Source organism: Onychomys torridus, chromosome 19, assembly GCF_903995425.1.
Source record: "Onychomys torridus chromosome 19, mOncTor1.1, whole genome shotgun sequence".
Lineage (NCBI taxonomy): Eukaryota > Metazoa > Chordata > Mammalia > Rodentia > Cricetidae > Onychomys > Onychomys torridus.
Genome location: NC_050461.1, coordinates 8732963 through 8747523, shown reverse-complemented (window position 1 = coordinate 8747523; position 14561 = coordinate 8732963). Strand labels below are relative to the sequence as shown.

At 46.9% G+C, this 14561-nt stretch overlaps 1 protein-coding gene and 1 pseudogene across 4 annotated transcripts in view; one reads left to right on the top strand and one right to left on the bottom strand.

Moving 5' to 3' along the window:
• The window catches only part of Afg1l (AFG1 like ATPase), a 166300-nt gene that overhangs the window by 140775 nt on the left and 10964 nt on the right, over positions 1 to 14561 (bottom strand). For all 4 annotated transcript variants that reach the window (XM_036169287.1, XM_036169289.1, XM_036169288.1 and 1 more), the window contains exon 2: positions 2673 to 2896. In XM_036169287.1, coding sequence (XP_036025180.1) covers positions 2673 to 2896 — 224 coding nt within the window. The remainder of the gene's footprint in view (positions 1 to 2672; positions 2897 to 14561) is intronic.
• Positions 8183 to 8550, top strand: LOC118570635 (annotated as a pseudogene).

Genomic DNA, 14561 nt, shown 5'->3' with positions numbered 1-14561 from the left:
ACACTATTCCTTTCAATCAATTAACATAATGGCAGCCTTCTCATTTATATAAAGGCAAGACTTTGGGGCTAGAGAGATGGGTGGGAGTGGCTAAGAGCACTTGCTGCTCTTCTAGAAGACCCTGGTTTGGTTCCCAGCACCCACATGGTGGTTCATATCCATCGGTGACTCTGGTTCCAGGGCACCTGGCGCCTCTCCTGGCCTCCGAGGACACTCCATGCATGTGGTACACAAACATACAAGCAGGCAAAACACCCACATACATAAAATAACAAAGTAAAAATATTTTTTAAAGTAAGACTTTTTTTTAGGACTCAGAAGTGATTTTTTTTTTTTTTTTTTGTAGTTTGTTTGCTTATTCATATGTACTGAGGGTGAAAGCCAGGGTCTCTAGCATGCTAGGCAAAAGTCTATTGCACACTTAGCATGCAGAGTTTTTTTGTTTTTTTTTTAATTAAAATTACTGGCTTGGTGTGATGGCACACGCCTTTAATCCCAGCATTCAGGAGGCAGAAGCAGGCAGACCTCTGTAAGTTTGAGGCCAGCCTGATCTTCACAGCAAGTTTTAGGCCAGCCAGGGCTACACAGTGAAAACATGTCTAAAAGAAGAAAAAGAAAATAAATTTCTATTTAAATAAATAAATAATAAAATTACTTTCATTGGAGTTTTCTCTTTTAAGTTTGTTTTTTGTTTTTGTTGGTTGAGGTTTTTTGGTTGGTTGGTTTTGGTTTTGGTTTTTATATGTAAGTGTGTGTCTACACGAATGCATGCCATGTGTGAGAAGATGCCCTCACAGGCCAGAAAAAGGTGTTAGATCCCCTAGAACTGGAGCTACAGGTGTTGTGAGCCACCTAGGTGGGTGCTAGGAACTGAACCCTGGTCCTCCAGAAGAGCAGCAAGTGCTTATAACCACTGAGCCGACTCTCCAGCCCTCACCTCATCAGAGTTTAAATAAACTACTGCTAACACGTGCCACACATGCCTTTCTTCCTGAAGACCCAACGATGACAGAATGGGTGGGCAACGGGAAGCCGCAGAGCGGTGGCCAGGCAAGTCGGGAAAACTAGTTTCTCAGGTGTACAGCTCTGGGACTCCTAAGACACGTCCTCTGATACACTGCTTCTACAGTGGGATATGGTATGAGTTTTCCTGCTGTGGCCAAATTTCAACAAAAGCTCAAAGCAGAGGAAAACAGAGGTAAGTGATCCATCTACCCCCAGGAGAAGTTCACATCCACACAGGGGTAATTTTGGAAGAAGAAAAAAGGCACAGTGGTGCATGCCTGGCACTCAGTGGTTAGAGTGCTTACCTAGCAGGTGTGAGGTCCAGGGTTTAATCTCCATGTACCACCAAAAGGAAAAAAAAAATGTGCATGAGTTTGAAGCCAGCATGGTCTACACAGCAAGAACCTGTCCACTAGTTAATTAGCTAATCAATTAATAAGAAATAAAAAAGCAAAACAGTCTTAAAACCAAAAGAGTGATGGAGGCTGAAAGTTGCTGGGTAAGGAATGGAGGGAGGGCCAGGAGAAGCATGGGAAGGTGCGGGCTGAGGGTAAGATGGGATTGCCCTCTCCAGGAGAAGCATGGGAAGGTGCGGGCTGAGGGTAAGATGGGATCGCCCTCTCCAGGAGAAGCATGGAAAGGTGCGGGCTGACGGTAAGATGGGATCGCCCTCTCCAGGAGAAGGCGGTATTCCACAGGCAATACCACAGCAGGTGCAGAAGAGCCTGCGGTGAGCCCGACATTAATCCTCAGAAATACAAGGGTACACAGCACAAACTCCGCCTGGTGCCCTCTTTCTGCCCATAGACACCCAGGCCAGGGACTAGAAAGTGGCTCAGCAGTTAAAAGCACTGGCCGCTCTTAGAGAGGACCCAGGTTCGGTTCCCAGCCCCCACACACCTGCTCATAACCACCCAGAACTCCAACTGCCCTCTCCTGGCCTCCACAGGCATGTGGTACACATGCAGGCAAAAGACACACGTTTTTGTCTTTTGTTTGTTTTGTTTTGATTTTTAAGAAAAAGAAGAAGAAATCCAGGGTAACTAAGTGCTCCACGCTTGAGGAGGTGTAGAAACAAAATCTTATGCACCCGTGGCCTCAGTGGACCCATAAAAGGTCCAGAGAGAGCATCCTGAAAGGACAAAAATGGCTGAGTGCAGGGAAGGAGGTCTCAAAAGGCAGGGGTGGTGGGAGATGTTTTCCCAGGCACAAGAAGACAGTCAAAAAACGGGACACCACAACAGTCCCCAGGAGAGACATTTGGAACCCACCAAGATGTCCCTTATCAGAGTGCTAGCAGCTGGCACCTACCATTAAAGGAACCTACGACTGCTGCCCACCACACTCTTTCATCCTGCTTCTGGCCCTCAGAAGTCTAGCAAAGCAAAGGAGGAGAGAGGAGACGTGGCCACACGCCCTTCCTGCCACCTTCCAGGGTGAGGCTTGCGGACCCGGACGGGGGTGGGGGTGGAGGGTGAGATGGAGGGGCGCATAGATGTTTCATTTAGCCAGGGCTACGCTGGTTAGTAACCATGAAGCTGTTTGAATCCAGAAAGGTAAGAGAATATCAAAAGGGGGGGGGCAGGAATGGGGATCCACCAAGCGGAGGCAGCTTCGGGGCCGTACTTCCAGGACTGAATCCGTTTTAGGAAATGTGAGACCCTCACCTTTGAAAAGAGCCCTTCTTCCTCTATGCTGTATCCCTTCAGGTCCTCCAGTAACTTCTGCAAACACTGAATGACTCTCCTCTGGTGCTCATCGTCCCGCAGCTCCTGAGCTTTGATCAGAAAGTCATAGTGGTCCAGAGGTCCACGGCAAACAGCCAAAGCTTTTGAATGGGCTTCGGAAGCCGCTGTCGGGCGTACACCTTCCGATGTCTGGACTGTGTAGGCTATAAACAAAAACATACAAGAGTTTAGACTTCATGCATGCACACACTCATTTAGACGAGGTCTCAGGTAGCAGTTTATTCCCTACATAGCTGGGGATGAGCTTCAGATCCTCCTGCCTTTACCTTCCAAGGTGGGGAACAACAAGCTATTTGGTCCTTGCCCCTGGTACGTGTCAAGCGTTCCTAAAACCAATCCTCAGAATTCCCTGAGTAGGGGTTGGAGAGATGACTTGGTGGCTAAGAATGCAGAGCAGACTCAGTTCCAGCACCCATATTGGGGTGCCTCACAACTGTAACTCCATCTCCAGGGGAAAAAAAATCTGATGCCCTCTTCTGTCCTCTGAAGGTACTGCATGCAAGTGACAAAATCACACCCAGTTACACACATACACACATTTAAAAAAAAAAAAAAAATTAACACTGGGCAGTGGTGGCGCACGCCTGTAATCCCAGCACTCGGAAGGCAGAGGCAGGGAGATCTCTGTGAGTTCGAGGCCAGGACAGGCTCCAAAGCTACAGAGAAACCCTGTCTCGAAAAACCAAAAAAAGTTTTTAAGAGGACAGAAGAAGTAGCTCAGCAGTTAGGAGCATCTCTCTTACAGAGTCAGTTCCTAGCACCCAGAGCAGGCAGTTCACAACGACCTGTTGCTCCAGTTCCAGGGAATTCAACACCCTCTGGTTTCTATAGGCGCCTGCACACAGATAGTGCATATAAACTAACGCAGGCATACACACACACACATAAATAAAAGCAACAACTTAATCTTCTTGTTTTCAAAACCATCTTTTACAAAAGAACTCCCTGAGTGGTATGTCTTCTGTTTTCACAGTGACCCCCTTCTGACTTGGACTGCTTCAAGATGGACGGTAGCCAGAGGATGGAGCGAGCAGAAGCCTGGATTTTCAACCCAACGCACAGAACTCTGGGGAGGGCAGGAAGACCAGGGCTGAGCTTCATAAGTACTCTTAAGCACAGAGAGCTGAGAGCTTCCAAGTCACCGAACACAGCTATGTACCCAGAGGGTGATTTGCCTGCCTCGTCATCTCCTCCTTTTTGCTTCCCAGGGTTGAAGCTTCATGACAAATGAATCACAAGCCTGAGTTAGGTGAGCTCTTCTCCATAATTACCAAAGCTGAGTGGGGAAGGTTATACAAGTCCTTGAGTCTATAGCCTGCCAGGCAGAGGTGAGGGTAACCAGGGCATCCCATTCACAGCTGGCACACGAAGGGAAGCCACATAGTGGAGCTCAGCGATCACTTGGGAATCTGCTCTTCATTCCCAGTGCACAGTGTCAGCATTGAGTTGATTCTTGGACTTGTGGCTGATATTGAAAGATTTTTTTTTAATTTTATGTATTTATTTATTTGTTTGTTTGTTTGTTTGAGACAGGGTTTCTCTGTGTAGCTTTGCACCTTTCCTGGATCTCACTCTGTAGACCAGGCTGGCCTCGAACTCACAAGGATCCGCCGGCTCTGACTCCAAGTGCTGGGATTAAAGGCGTGCGCCACCACTGCCCGGCTTGAAAGATTTTTAGAAGCTGGGTGGTGGTGACACACACCTTTAGTCTCAGCACTCAGGAGACAGAGGCAGGCAGATCTCTGAGTTTGAGGCCAGCCTGGTCTACAAAGGGAGTTCCAGGACAGCCAGATCTACACAGAGAAACCCTGTCTCAAAATAAATAAATAAATAAATAAATAAATAAATAAATAAATAAATAAAAATTTAAAAAAAAAAAAAAACCAGGAAAAAAATATTCAGAATCTCAAATTCAGAGAAAAATGTTCTTTTCACTCTCTTAACTTTCTGGAGTTTAGCCGGTTAGGAAAACTCCAAGCAATGCTTCTTTCCCTCTGTGCTGCAACCTCTTCCCTGAGTGTGCTCAGTTCTACGTCTGCCCCCTCCTCCCCTTCCTCCACGCCACCCTGGCTGGGACTCTTATATCTCTTGCCTGGTTGTGGCAGTTGTCCCCTACCTCTGATCGATCACCCCACCATCATCACACTACCTAGAATACCCTCCACCAATCAAACGTGAGCCCAACAACATTCTTTTTGTAGCAACAGACAAAACCGCAGCCTATCCAATGTCCTTACTTGGCTTTCTTTGCAATTCTAAACTCAAGTAACACAACGTTCCATAAAATCCAGTCTGCTCCAGTGGGCTGGGCAGAGGAAGATGGTTTCATAAAGTGCTGAAGAGACCAGAAACAAAACCAAAAGCAACCTGCTATATGCTTTGACATTCTGTGTAATGAGTGATTTTCATAGTGACAACTTCTTTATATACAAAAATCTTCCATTCACTTCACGCCTAGCGAGATGGCCTAGTGGGTAAAGGCACTTGCCTCGAAAGCCTGGTGACCTGGTCCCTAGAACGCTCACAAAGGTGGGTTGTCCTCTGACCTCCGCATACCCACCACAGCATGTACAGGCCCACACATGCACATCACACACACACACACACACACACACACACACACACACACACACTAATAAATAAAATCCTTGGCCGGGTGGTGGTAGCACAATGCCTTTAATCCCAGCACTGGGGAGGCAGAGCCAGGCGGATCTCTGTGAGTTCGAGGCCAGCCTAGTCTACAGAATGAGATCCAGAACAGGCACCAAAACTACACAGAGAAACCCTGTCTCGAAGAAAAATAAAATAAACTTCTCAGTTTATTAAAGTGGGAAAAGAATAGCACACCTATACCCACATAACTCCCATTTCCCAGCACCCCCTAGCCACCCCCCCCCCACCTTCTAGAATCACTTAAGTACAAATTGCATGCAAAGGTTAACACAGCAGGCCTAAGGCTGCTATCCATAGGAACGCCTGTTTACAAGACTGGCTCTTGATGATAGCTGAGTTACTGTGTGTGTAGTGGGGGTGGGGGTGAGGGGTAGGGGTGAGGGGTGAGGGGAATGGTAACCATTGCAGCCAAAAGGGTAAAGATGCTCTACAAACAATGTCGTTTCACTGAATATCTACTTTCCTTCATCCAATCAGAAACTCTGCTACATGGTAGGCAGCAGGTACCTTCATGACCATCACCATAATAACATCTTATGCTGGGCCAGCAAGAGGGCTCACCCGGCAAAAGCACTTGCCACCACCACCACCACCACCAACTGTACTATCTCGTCATCCTCTCCTCTTATTTCCTACTAGCTGCTTTTTCTTTTTTCTTTTGTTGGTGTTTGGGTTTTGAGACAAGGTCTCACCGTGTAGCCCAGACCATCCTCCAACCCACAATCCCCCTCCTCTTCTCTGCCCTCTAGATTCTGGGATTATGAGTGTGTGTCACCCTGCCAGGCATTCTGCGAATTCTTTCTCTACCCCTCAACTCCCATCCATGTTTAAAACATTAAAATAACAACAAAGCATCCTGAGCCCCATTGTTGTGGGACATGTGCCCTCCTCCCTTCCTGCCACAGCCACTGGTCACATCCTACTCACTCCAGCCTGTGATGGCAGGCCTTGATGAGGTGACTCCAGACTCCTGTCTCCCCCCCCCCCCCCCCATTTACATTTGTAAACTATTTCCCTACAAAGGTTGTGCACACGAAGGCCTGGGAGATAAAGCATTGTGTTGCTGGGCACCCAGCTTTGGAAAGCTTAGCATCTTTGGTTGATTTTATTATTACTTACCAGTTACCTTTGCTGAGTATGTACACATTTTCCTCTCTTTGAAAAAGGAAATAAAGGTGAACTAAGGAAGAGACATTTGCTCAGCCAGTCAGCAGACGAGAAGAGATTCTCTCTGCAAGATGCTCAAGGCTGAGACCGGCCAGCCAAGCCCTGGATAGCAGCTGTATAAACTGAAATACAAAAGACTTCTCCAAAGCTGCACTAAATTAAATCTGTTACTACACCAGTATACACAAATTATGTGATGCCGCTACCATATTATTTTGATTTGTATTAATTTGTCTTATTGTATTCCAAATGGACAGTGGGAAAATGCCATTCTGAAATTCCATACACTAATTTACAAACAAAAATGGAAGACTTGGAGAAGCCCAAAAGAGTCTGTGTTGCTCTAACACCTCAATGTTGTATCTTATGGCACTGATTTCTGCAGACCAAGTTTCTGGAAGACTCTGCTACACTCCATAGCTCACTGGACAGACAATGTAGTCAGAGCTGTTATCACAACTACATGTTGGTGTGTGTGTGTGTGTGTGTGTGTGTGTGTGTGTGTGTGTGTGTGTGTGTAACAGAGAGGGAGGAGCCACTGAAGGTGGAGTAAACTGCCAGAGACCACCAGTTAGTAACAGCAGCAGCCACACCGCTAACCTTTCCTGAGGGTTTTCCATATACCAACTCACTTGATCTTCACAACCACCCTGTGAGGTAGATCCCAGCTTCAAACACAAGGAAACCACTGGGCTGCTCACTCTTGGGAGGTGGTGGCCCTCTGGCCAGGAGTTCAAGGGCACCCTCAGCTGTACAGCAAGTACAAAGCTAACCGGAACTACATTAAATCTCCGTCTCAAAGAAAGAAAACAATCAAGGAAACTGAAACACAGAGAGGCTTAGAAAGGGGTCCATGTTCCCAAGTCAGGAAGCAGCACGGCACCACCTGAACCAGGTGTGCAGAAGGGAGGTGTGACGCTAGGGGAGGGGCGTGACGCTAGGGGAGGGGCGTGACGCTAGGGGAGGGGCGTGATGTAGGGGAGGGGCGTGATGTAGGGGCGGGGCGTGATGTAGGGGCGGGGCGTGAGGCTGGGGCAGGAGCTGGCTCTGGGGTATGCCTTTGTCTTTCTAGCCTGCTCCATGAACAATCTGGGCTCCCAGTCACCATACTGTCATCTCCCCTGGCAGACAGCCTATGGTCACCTCACCCGCCAGTGATGCTCACAGTGACATCTGCTTCTGCTGTCTCCTCTAGACCTCTTCAGAGTCCAGGACAGGAATTCATTCCCTTCTACCTTCACTGTTTTGCTATAAAGTCAGGATACCTGGACTGCTATGGCAACTCAAGAACGTGAAAGCAAACATGGACCTGACACATACAAGACGATCATAATCCTTACATACGCCCTGAAGCGTGACTGGCACTGTGTCCACAAGCTGGACCAGAACAAAGGACTCATGGGGCTGATGGATGATAAGAAGGTTCTTGCCGGATGGAATCCATTATCTCTAATAGAATTCAGAACCTTAGACAAAATGGTAGACAAGAAAATCAAATAGAGAGCTGGAGATACGGCTCAGTGGTTAAAAGCACTGGCTGCTCTTCCAAAGAAACCAGGTTCAATTTCCAGTGTGTGTGCATGTGTACAATGGTGCACATGAATGCTGAGGCAGATACTCCTAAGAACATCAACAATGCCCAGAGAGAGGCTAACCTGGGGTCCTCATCAGGGCCTTGCTCCAATGTCATCACTGGATTCCTAACTTCGATAATGAAGCATGGTGACACTGGAGAATTTGAAACCAATGATGACCACAGAGCTGGGAAAACTGTGGACTTCACAGGCAGGTTGAACAGGTGTGGAGTGTTGTGAGCCCTAGATTTGATGTACAGCCCAAAGACCTGGAAAAATGGCAGAATAATCTGTTCCCATGTTGCCAGTTTGGCTTTACTGTATTAACAACCTCCAGTGGCATCATGGATCACAATGAAGCAAGACAAAAACACACGTCTTAGTCAGTGTCCTGTTGCTGTGAAGAGACACCGTGACCACAGCTACTCTTGTAAAGAAAAACATTTAATTGGGACTGGCTTCCAGGTTCAGAGGTTTAGTCCATTGTCATCACAGTGGGGAACATGGCGGCATGTAGGCAGACGTGGTATACCAGAAGTAGCTGAGAGTTCTTTATCTGGACCCACAGGCAACAGCAAGAGAGAGACACTGGGCCCAACTTGGGCTTTTGAAGCCTCAAAGCCCACCCCCAATGACACAGTTCCCCAACAAGGCCACACCTACTCCAACAAGGCCACACCTACTCCAACAAGGCCACACCTACTCCAACAAGGCCACACCCCCTAATCCCTGTCAAGCAGTGCCACTTCGTAAAGACCAAGCATCCAAATATGGCCTGTTGGGGGCCATCCCTGTTCAAACTACCCCAACACAGGAGAGAAAATCCTGAGATTCTTTTTTTAGAGATATAAAAAATACATAAAAAGTCTCCATGGAGTGTAAGGTGAGGGGGAGATAAAGAGGAAAAAGCCCACAAGAACTTAATAATAAGTTAATATTTTTGGCAGTGATAAGGATCCAACCCCAGGCCCTACCAATGCTGGGCAACTGCTGTACCACTGAGGACCCACACACCCCAGCCTTATCAATGTAACTAACGTTTCTAGTTACTCCATACTCAAAATTAACAACAATGTATTCAAATATGTAAAAACTCTGCAAACAATTTGGCTAAAGTGAGACTCAGCTGGAAAACATTCTGTGCCAAGTGTCGTGGTACATTCCCAACAATTCAGAATCACAATTTTGAAGATAGCCGGGGAGATAGAACGAACTTATCACAAAACAAAATCAAAATGGCCTAGCTAGCCCTGGGTTCTATCCCTATTATTACATATATAGATCAAAAAGAAAAAAAAATCTGTCACAATTTCTCAGCCCCCAAACGCCTGAGAGCTGGGCACGGTGCACAGGGGGAATCCAGGTGGCCACAGAAAGATACAGAGTTCATCCAGGGGACAGAGGCAGGTGGGTTTCTGTGAGTTCAAGGCCAGCCTGGTCTACACAGCGAGCTCTAGGCCACTAACCAGGGCTATATAGTGAGACCCCATCACAGAAAAAAAAAAGAAAGAAAGAAAGAAGGGAAGAAGGAAAGAAGGACGGAAGGAAGGAGGGAAGGAGGGAGGGAGGGAGGGAGGGAGGGAGGGAGGGAGGGAGGGAGGAAGGGAAGGAAGGAAGGAAGGAAGGAAGGAGGGAGGGAGGGAGGAAGGGAAGGAAGGAAGGAAGGAAGGAAGGAGGGAGGGAGGGAGGGAGGGAAGGAAGGAAGGAAGGAAGGAAGGAAGGAAGGAAGGAAGGAAGGAAGGAGGGAAAACAAGGGGAAAGCAAACAAAACAAAATACATGACTAAACACGAAAGCAAGCTACCATGAGTAGCTGTAACAAATACAAAATATTTCCAAGGCAAAGAAAACTTTTTTTTTATCTCTAGGACAGACACATATCCAGAAGTAGTCAACAGAATTTGTGATTAGTCTATTTTCAAGTCAGGTATCAATAACAGCTCATGCCTATAATTCCAGTGTGTGTGTGTGTGTGTGTGTGTGTGTGTGTGTGTGTGTGTGAGAGAGAGAGAGATGTGTTAAGTGTGAGCATGTGTGATGTGTTGAGTGTGAGCATGAATGTACCCCATCACACATGTAAGGTCAGACAACAACTTCCAGTCGGTTCTCACTCTCCACCTCCCATTTCAAGATATGAATGCTGGCATTTCAGGCGCATGCCATGACATCTGGATTTTTATAAGACTTCTAGAAATCAAACCGTGTGGTCTAACACTTTTACCCACTGAGACATTTCCTGGGACTTCAGTCCTGATGAAATTGCTGAGAGTTCAAGTCCAGCCTGAACCACAGAGTGAAATCCTGTCTCAAAACAGTGAGAGAAACTGGGGGGGAGGGAAGGAATCAATCAGTCAATAAATCAGTCAATCGCAGAGCAGTCTGACAGGTGTCTGTAATCCCAGCTTCAAAAGTTAAGGCTACCCAAAGTCTGAGGCACAAGTTCGAGGCCAGTTGGGCTACACAGTGAGACCCTTTCCCTTCCAAATACCCTGAAGAAACAGGAAACCAACAGGTGTGTGCATACAACATAAAAGCACGTGCTTTGTGCACATTTGAACAGCATGAGGTTCCCTTTCCACGGAGTGGATTCCATGCCAGGCACCATGGTAATTCCAGGACTCGGGGAAATAGAGGCAAGAAGAACAGGGCAGTCTAAACCGCAAGTGACTCAGTCTCAGAAAAAAAGAAAGAAAGAAAAAAACTTTTGAAGAATCAACATTTGGAGTCATATTAAAATTCAAGGGGTTGGGGATTTAGCTCAGTGGTAGAGCGCAAGGCCCTAGGTTTGGTCCTCAGCTCTGGAAAAAAAAAAAAAAATTCAAGGCTGGAGCTGCTGGTCAGTGGTACAAAGTGTCCTTGCACAAGGTCCTGGGTGTCATCCCCAACAGCAGAATAAAAATTTTAAATATTGTCTTTTAGAACCAGAGTGAAGCAATTCTGAAAGGTGAAAGAAAGCTGCATTAATAATCACCAACTTAAACCACGAGACAGCGTTTTCTTAGTATCTGACTTTTGCAAACAAATAACAACAGCAACAGAACTGAGGAGCCGGCTTTCCCTCACACAAGAAAACTGAAATAACAGAAAGGCCAGGAAAGCAGGAACCCAGCCAGGATGTGGAGCTAGCTAAGCGTGGGGAGCCCCGGGTTTCACCTCTTTGAAGCCACCAGCACGCTGCAGACCACGCTCCTGCCTGTCACTCACGGCCAGGCACAAACCTCTCAGCCCCTCCTTGAGCATCTCGGTCAATCAGCACCTGGCTTTCTCTGGCTCCTGCAACCAGGCAGGGTCATAGGTCATCACCACTGCTGACCAAACCTCTTCCACCCCACCAGAGCAGCTTTGTCAACTAAAAGCCCAGGGTCAGAGAGAAACTGCTCACGTGACTCTACTGAGCCCTTGTGTTCCATAATGGCAACTCAAAATGTCAGTGGTTACCGTAAATGGATGAACCCACCGGCACAGAACTTAACTATGGTGTGTTTAAGTTTAAAAAGTAAACTGGGCAGTGGTGGCACAGGCAGAGGCAGGCAGATCTCTGTGAGTTCAAGGCCAGCCTGGGCTACAGAGCGAGTTCCAGGAAAACTACACAGAGAAACCCTGTCTCAAAAAAACAAACAAACAAACAAAAAGGTAGCTGGGAGCAAGTGTGAAACACGTCTATAATCCCAACACTCGGGAAGCTGAGGCAGGGGGACTGCCACAATCTTGAGACCAATCTGGGCTACACAGCAAGAATGTCTCAAAAACAAAAGACTCAGCTGGACATGTGACACCTCATGCAATCTCAGCACTTTGGTGGTAGAGGCAGAAGCCTGCAAATCTGAGGGCAGACTGGCCGCCCAGCCAGACCCTGACTCAAAATACTCCTCAGTTACCTGTAAAAGAATCGACAAAAAAACAAAACCAAACACCATTAAACAGAAGAATTTACTTAAGTAGTGAACGACTGGAGAAACAAAGTGTCTACAGTACAAAGCTCTGTGTTCAGTGCTGCAAATACAATCCAGGCTCCAGGCTGAGCTAGATAGGTGCTGTCACAGCTACCAAGAGACTGGCAGTACCCTCTGAAAAGCACCAACGTGGACAGAGACGCTAACAAAAGCCTGGTCTGTAGCAAGGGGAAGGACAGGGGCTGTGAGATCCCAGAGCCAAAGATAGCAGCCTAGGCCCGGAAGTTAAGGAAATGGGTGAGAGGAAATGATGCTTCCACTGAGATCAAAGGACAAAAGGAAGTCAACCAGGGGAAGGAAGGGAGGTGGCACACTGGCGAGACAGAGGGCTGGAAGGCAAGCGTGTGGACACAGAGTTCAGTATGGCTCTGGAATCAAGTGGAAGGGGGTGCCAGGGACTGCAGAGTGAGATCCTGTCTCCAAAAGCAAGTCTAAATAATATCAACCAATATGCAAGGTCTATATGAAAAACATCAAAATCTTTCACAAAGGCATAAGCAAAATATGAAAAAAGAAGCACATTATAGGAAGGGAAGATAAAACATTATAATTTTATTCCCAATTATTTTACAGAATAAATACTTCCACCAAAATCCTAACGTAAAACTCTTAGAAACTACTGAAGGAGGGCTATGGAGATGCTCCTGAGTCAGATCCCCAGCAGCCAAATTAAACCCATGGGGGGGAGTACAGACTGTAACCCCAGTGCTGGGGAGCCAGCAGATCCTGAGAGCTCACTGGCCACAGCCTAGCCAGGATGAGCTCCAGGATCAGCGAAGGACCCTGTCTCCAGACTGTCTCCTCTGTAGAGAGGACCGAAGGCACCTGGCCTCCCCTCTCCCCGGAACAGACGTCTGCACATGCTACACAAACATGGACCCTCACCATACACACAGGAGGAAAGTGATAAAGAGATCATGACTACCACATGTGGTAATAAATATGAAACACTCCAAATAAATATAAAAGCTCCAGATCCCTGCACTTGAGAGGTAGAGGCAGCTAGAAGATCATGAGTTCAAAGCCAGCTTAAGATACTTGAAAACTATCTCAACCCTCTGACCTCCACCTCTCTCTCTCTCTCTCTCACATTCACACACACATACACACACACACACACACTCGCACACCAGAGCATTCATGGGAAGGTCAGAGGAAAACTTGTTACAGTCAGTTCTTGCCTCTACCATATGAGTCCCAGGGATAACTCAGGTCACTGGGTCACTGGGCTTGGGTCAAGCAACTTCACCCACCAAACTGACCCAGCTCAGAATAGAGAAATCTTACTATGTTTTTTTTTTTATTTTATCAGTTTGTAACTACACATTTGTTATTCATTTGAAATGCACAAGAAGGAGGTACCATATCTTACTGTTTACCGAGTACCCACAGTGCCTAGTAGAGGCGGAACAGATATGATAAGTACCCAGTATCTGTTGAGTGAGTGAAGTCAGCCTTGGAGGCAATTGGTCATTCAACAAGCAGCATCTAATACTGAAAAACACAGGCTTTAATTTAGAGTATATCCTACTGGACACCAACACACTCGCCAGATAAGTTGTTTGTGGTGACTTGTTTGTTCTGGGGTGGGGTAGTATTCGGCCCAGGTTGACCTCAAACTCACTACATAGCTAAGGACAGTCTGGTTGCTCATTCTCCTACCACCATCTATCTCCCAAGGGCTGGGATTATAAATCCACGCCCTACATCCAGATTTAACGTAAATATTCTTAATTCAAAACAAACAAGGCACGTATATATGCGTCATAGGAGTTTTTATCTTGGAGAAGTCTATAGACTTTGTAGGGCTCAGTCAGTCTGTCTGTGCTTATGGAGTGTCACAAGCACCTTCCCATCGCACCAGGGTTGAACAGAGACCAAAGACAAAAGGATTATCTGCCCAAATGGAAAGCAGGGTTCTAGTCTCACATGCTCTCTCTCTAGGTCAAAGGTTGGGAAGGTTGTTTGTAGACTCCTAAGAAAGACGGGGTCTCCTAAGCCTTGAGGGTCTCGTCTGTGGCACAAGGCTGCTGACTGTGCCCCATCCCTTGGCACCGGAAGGACCAGTACTGGAGCACACAGGAAGCTCCGGGCCAAGAAAACAGACATCTGTGCTTCTGACCGAGGAGTGTTCTATCTTCAGCAGGGCGTGAAGGAAGAGCTCTGACCTTTCGGGTTTCCTAACTACAACAAATATTAACAAATGGACCAAGACTAGTCTGGGTGTTGTCACGCACCTGCAAACCCAGTACCCCACAGGTTAAGATCAGAGGTTCTCAGATTCCAAAACAGCCAGGGCTACATGACAAGACCCTACAAGAAGTGGAGAGAAAGAAGGGGGCTAGGGGCTAGACAAAGCAACAGAAAAAAAAAAAATGGGCAAAAGCCTTAAAAAGTGATGTCATGAATCATGAAGAGACTATGTAATTGTCCGGTAGGCAT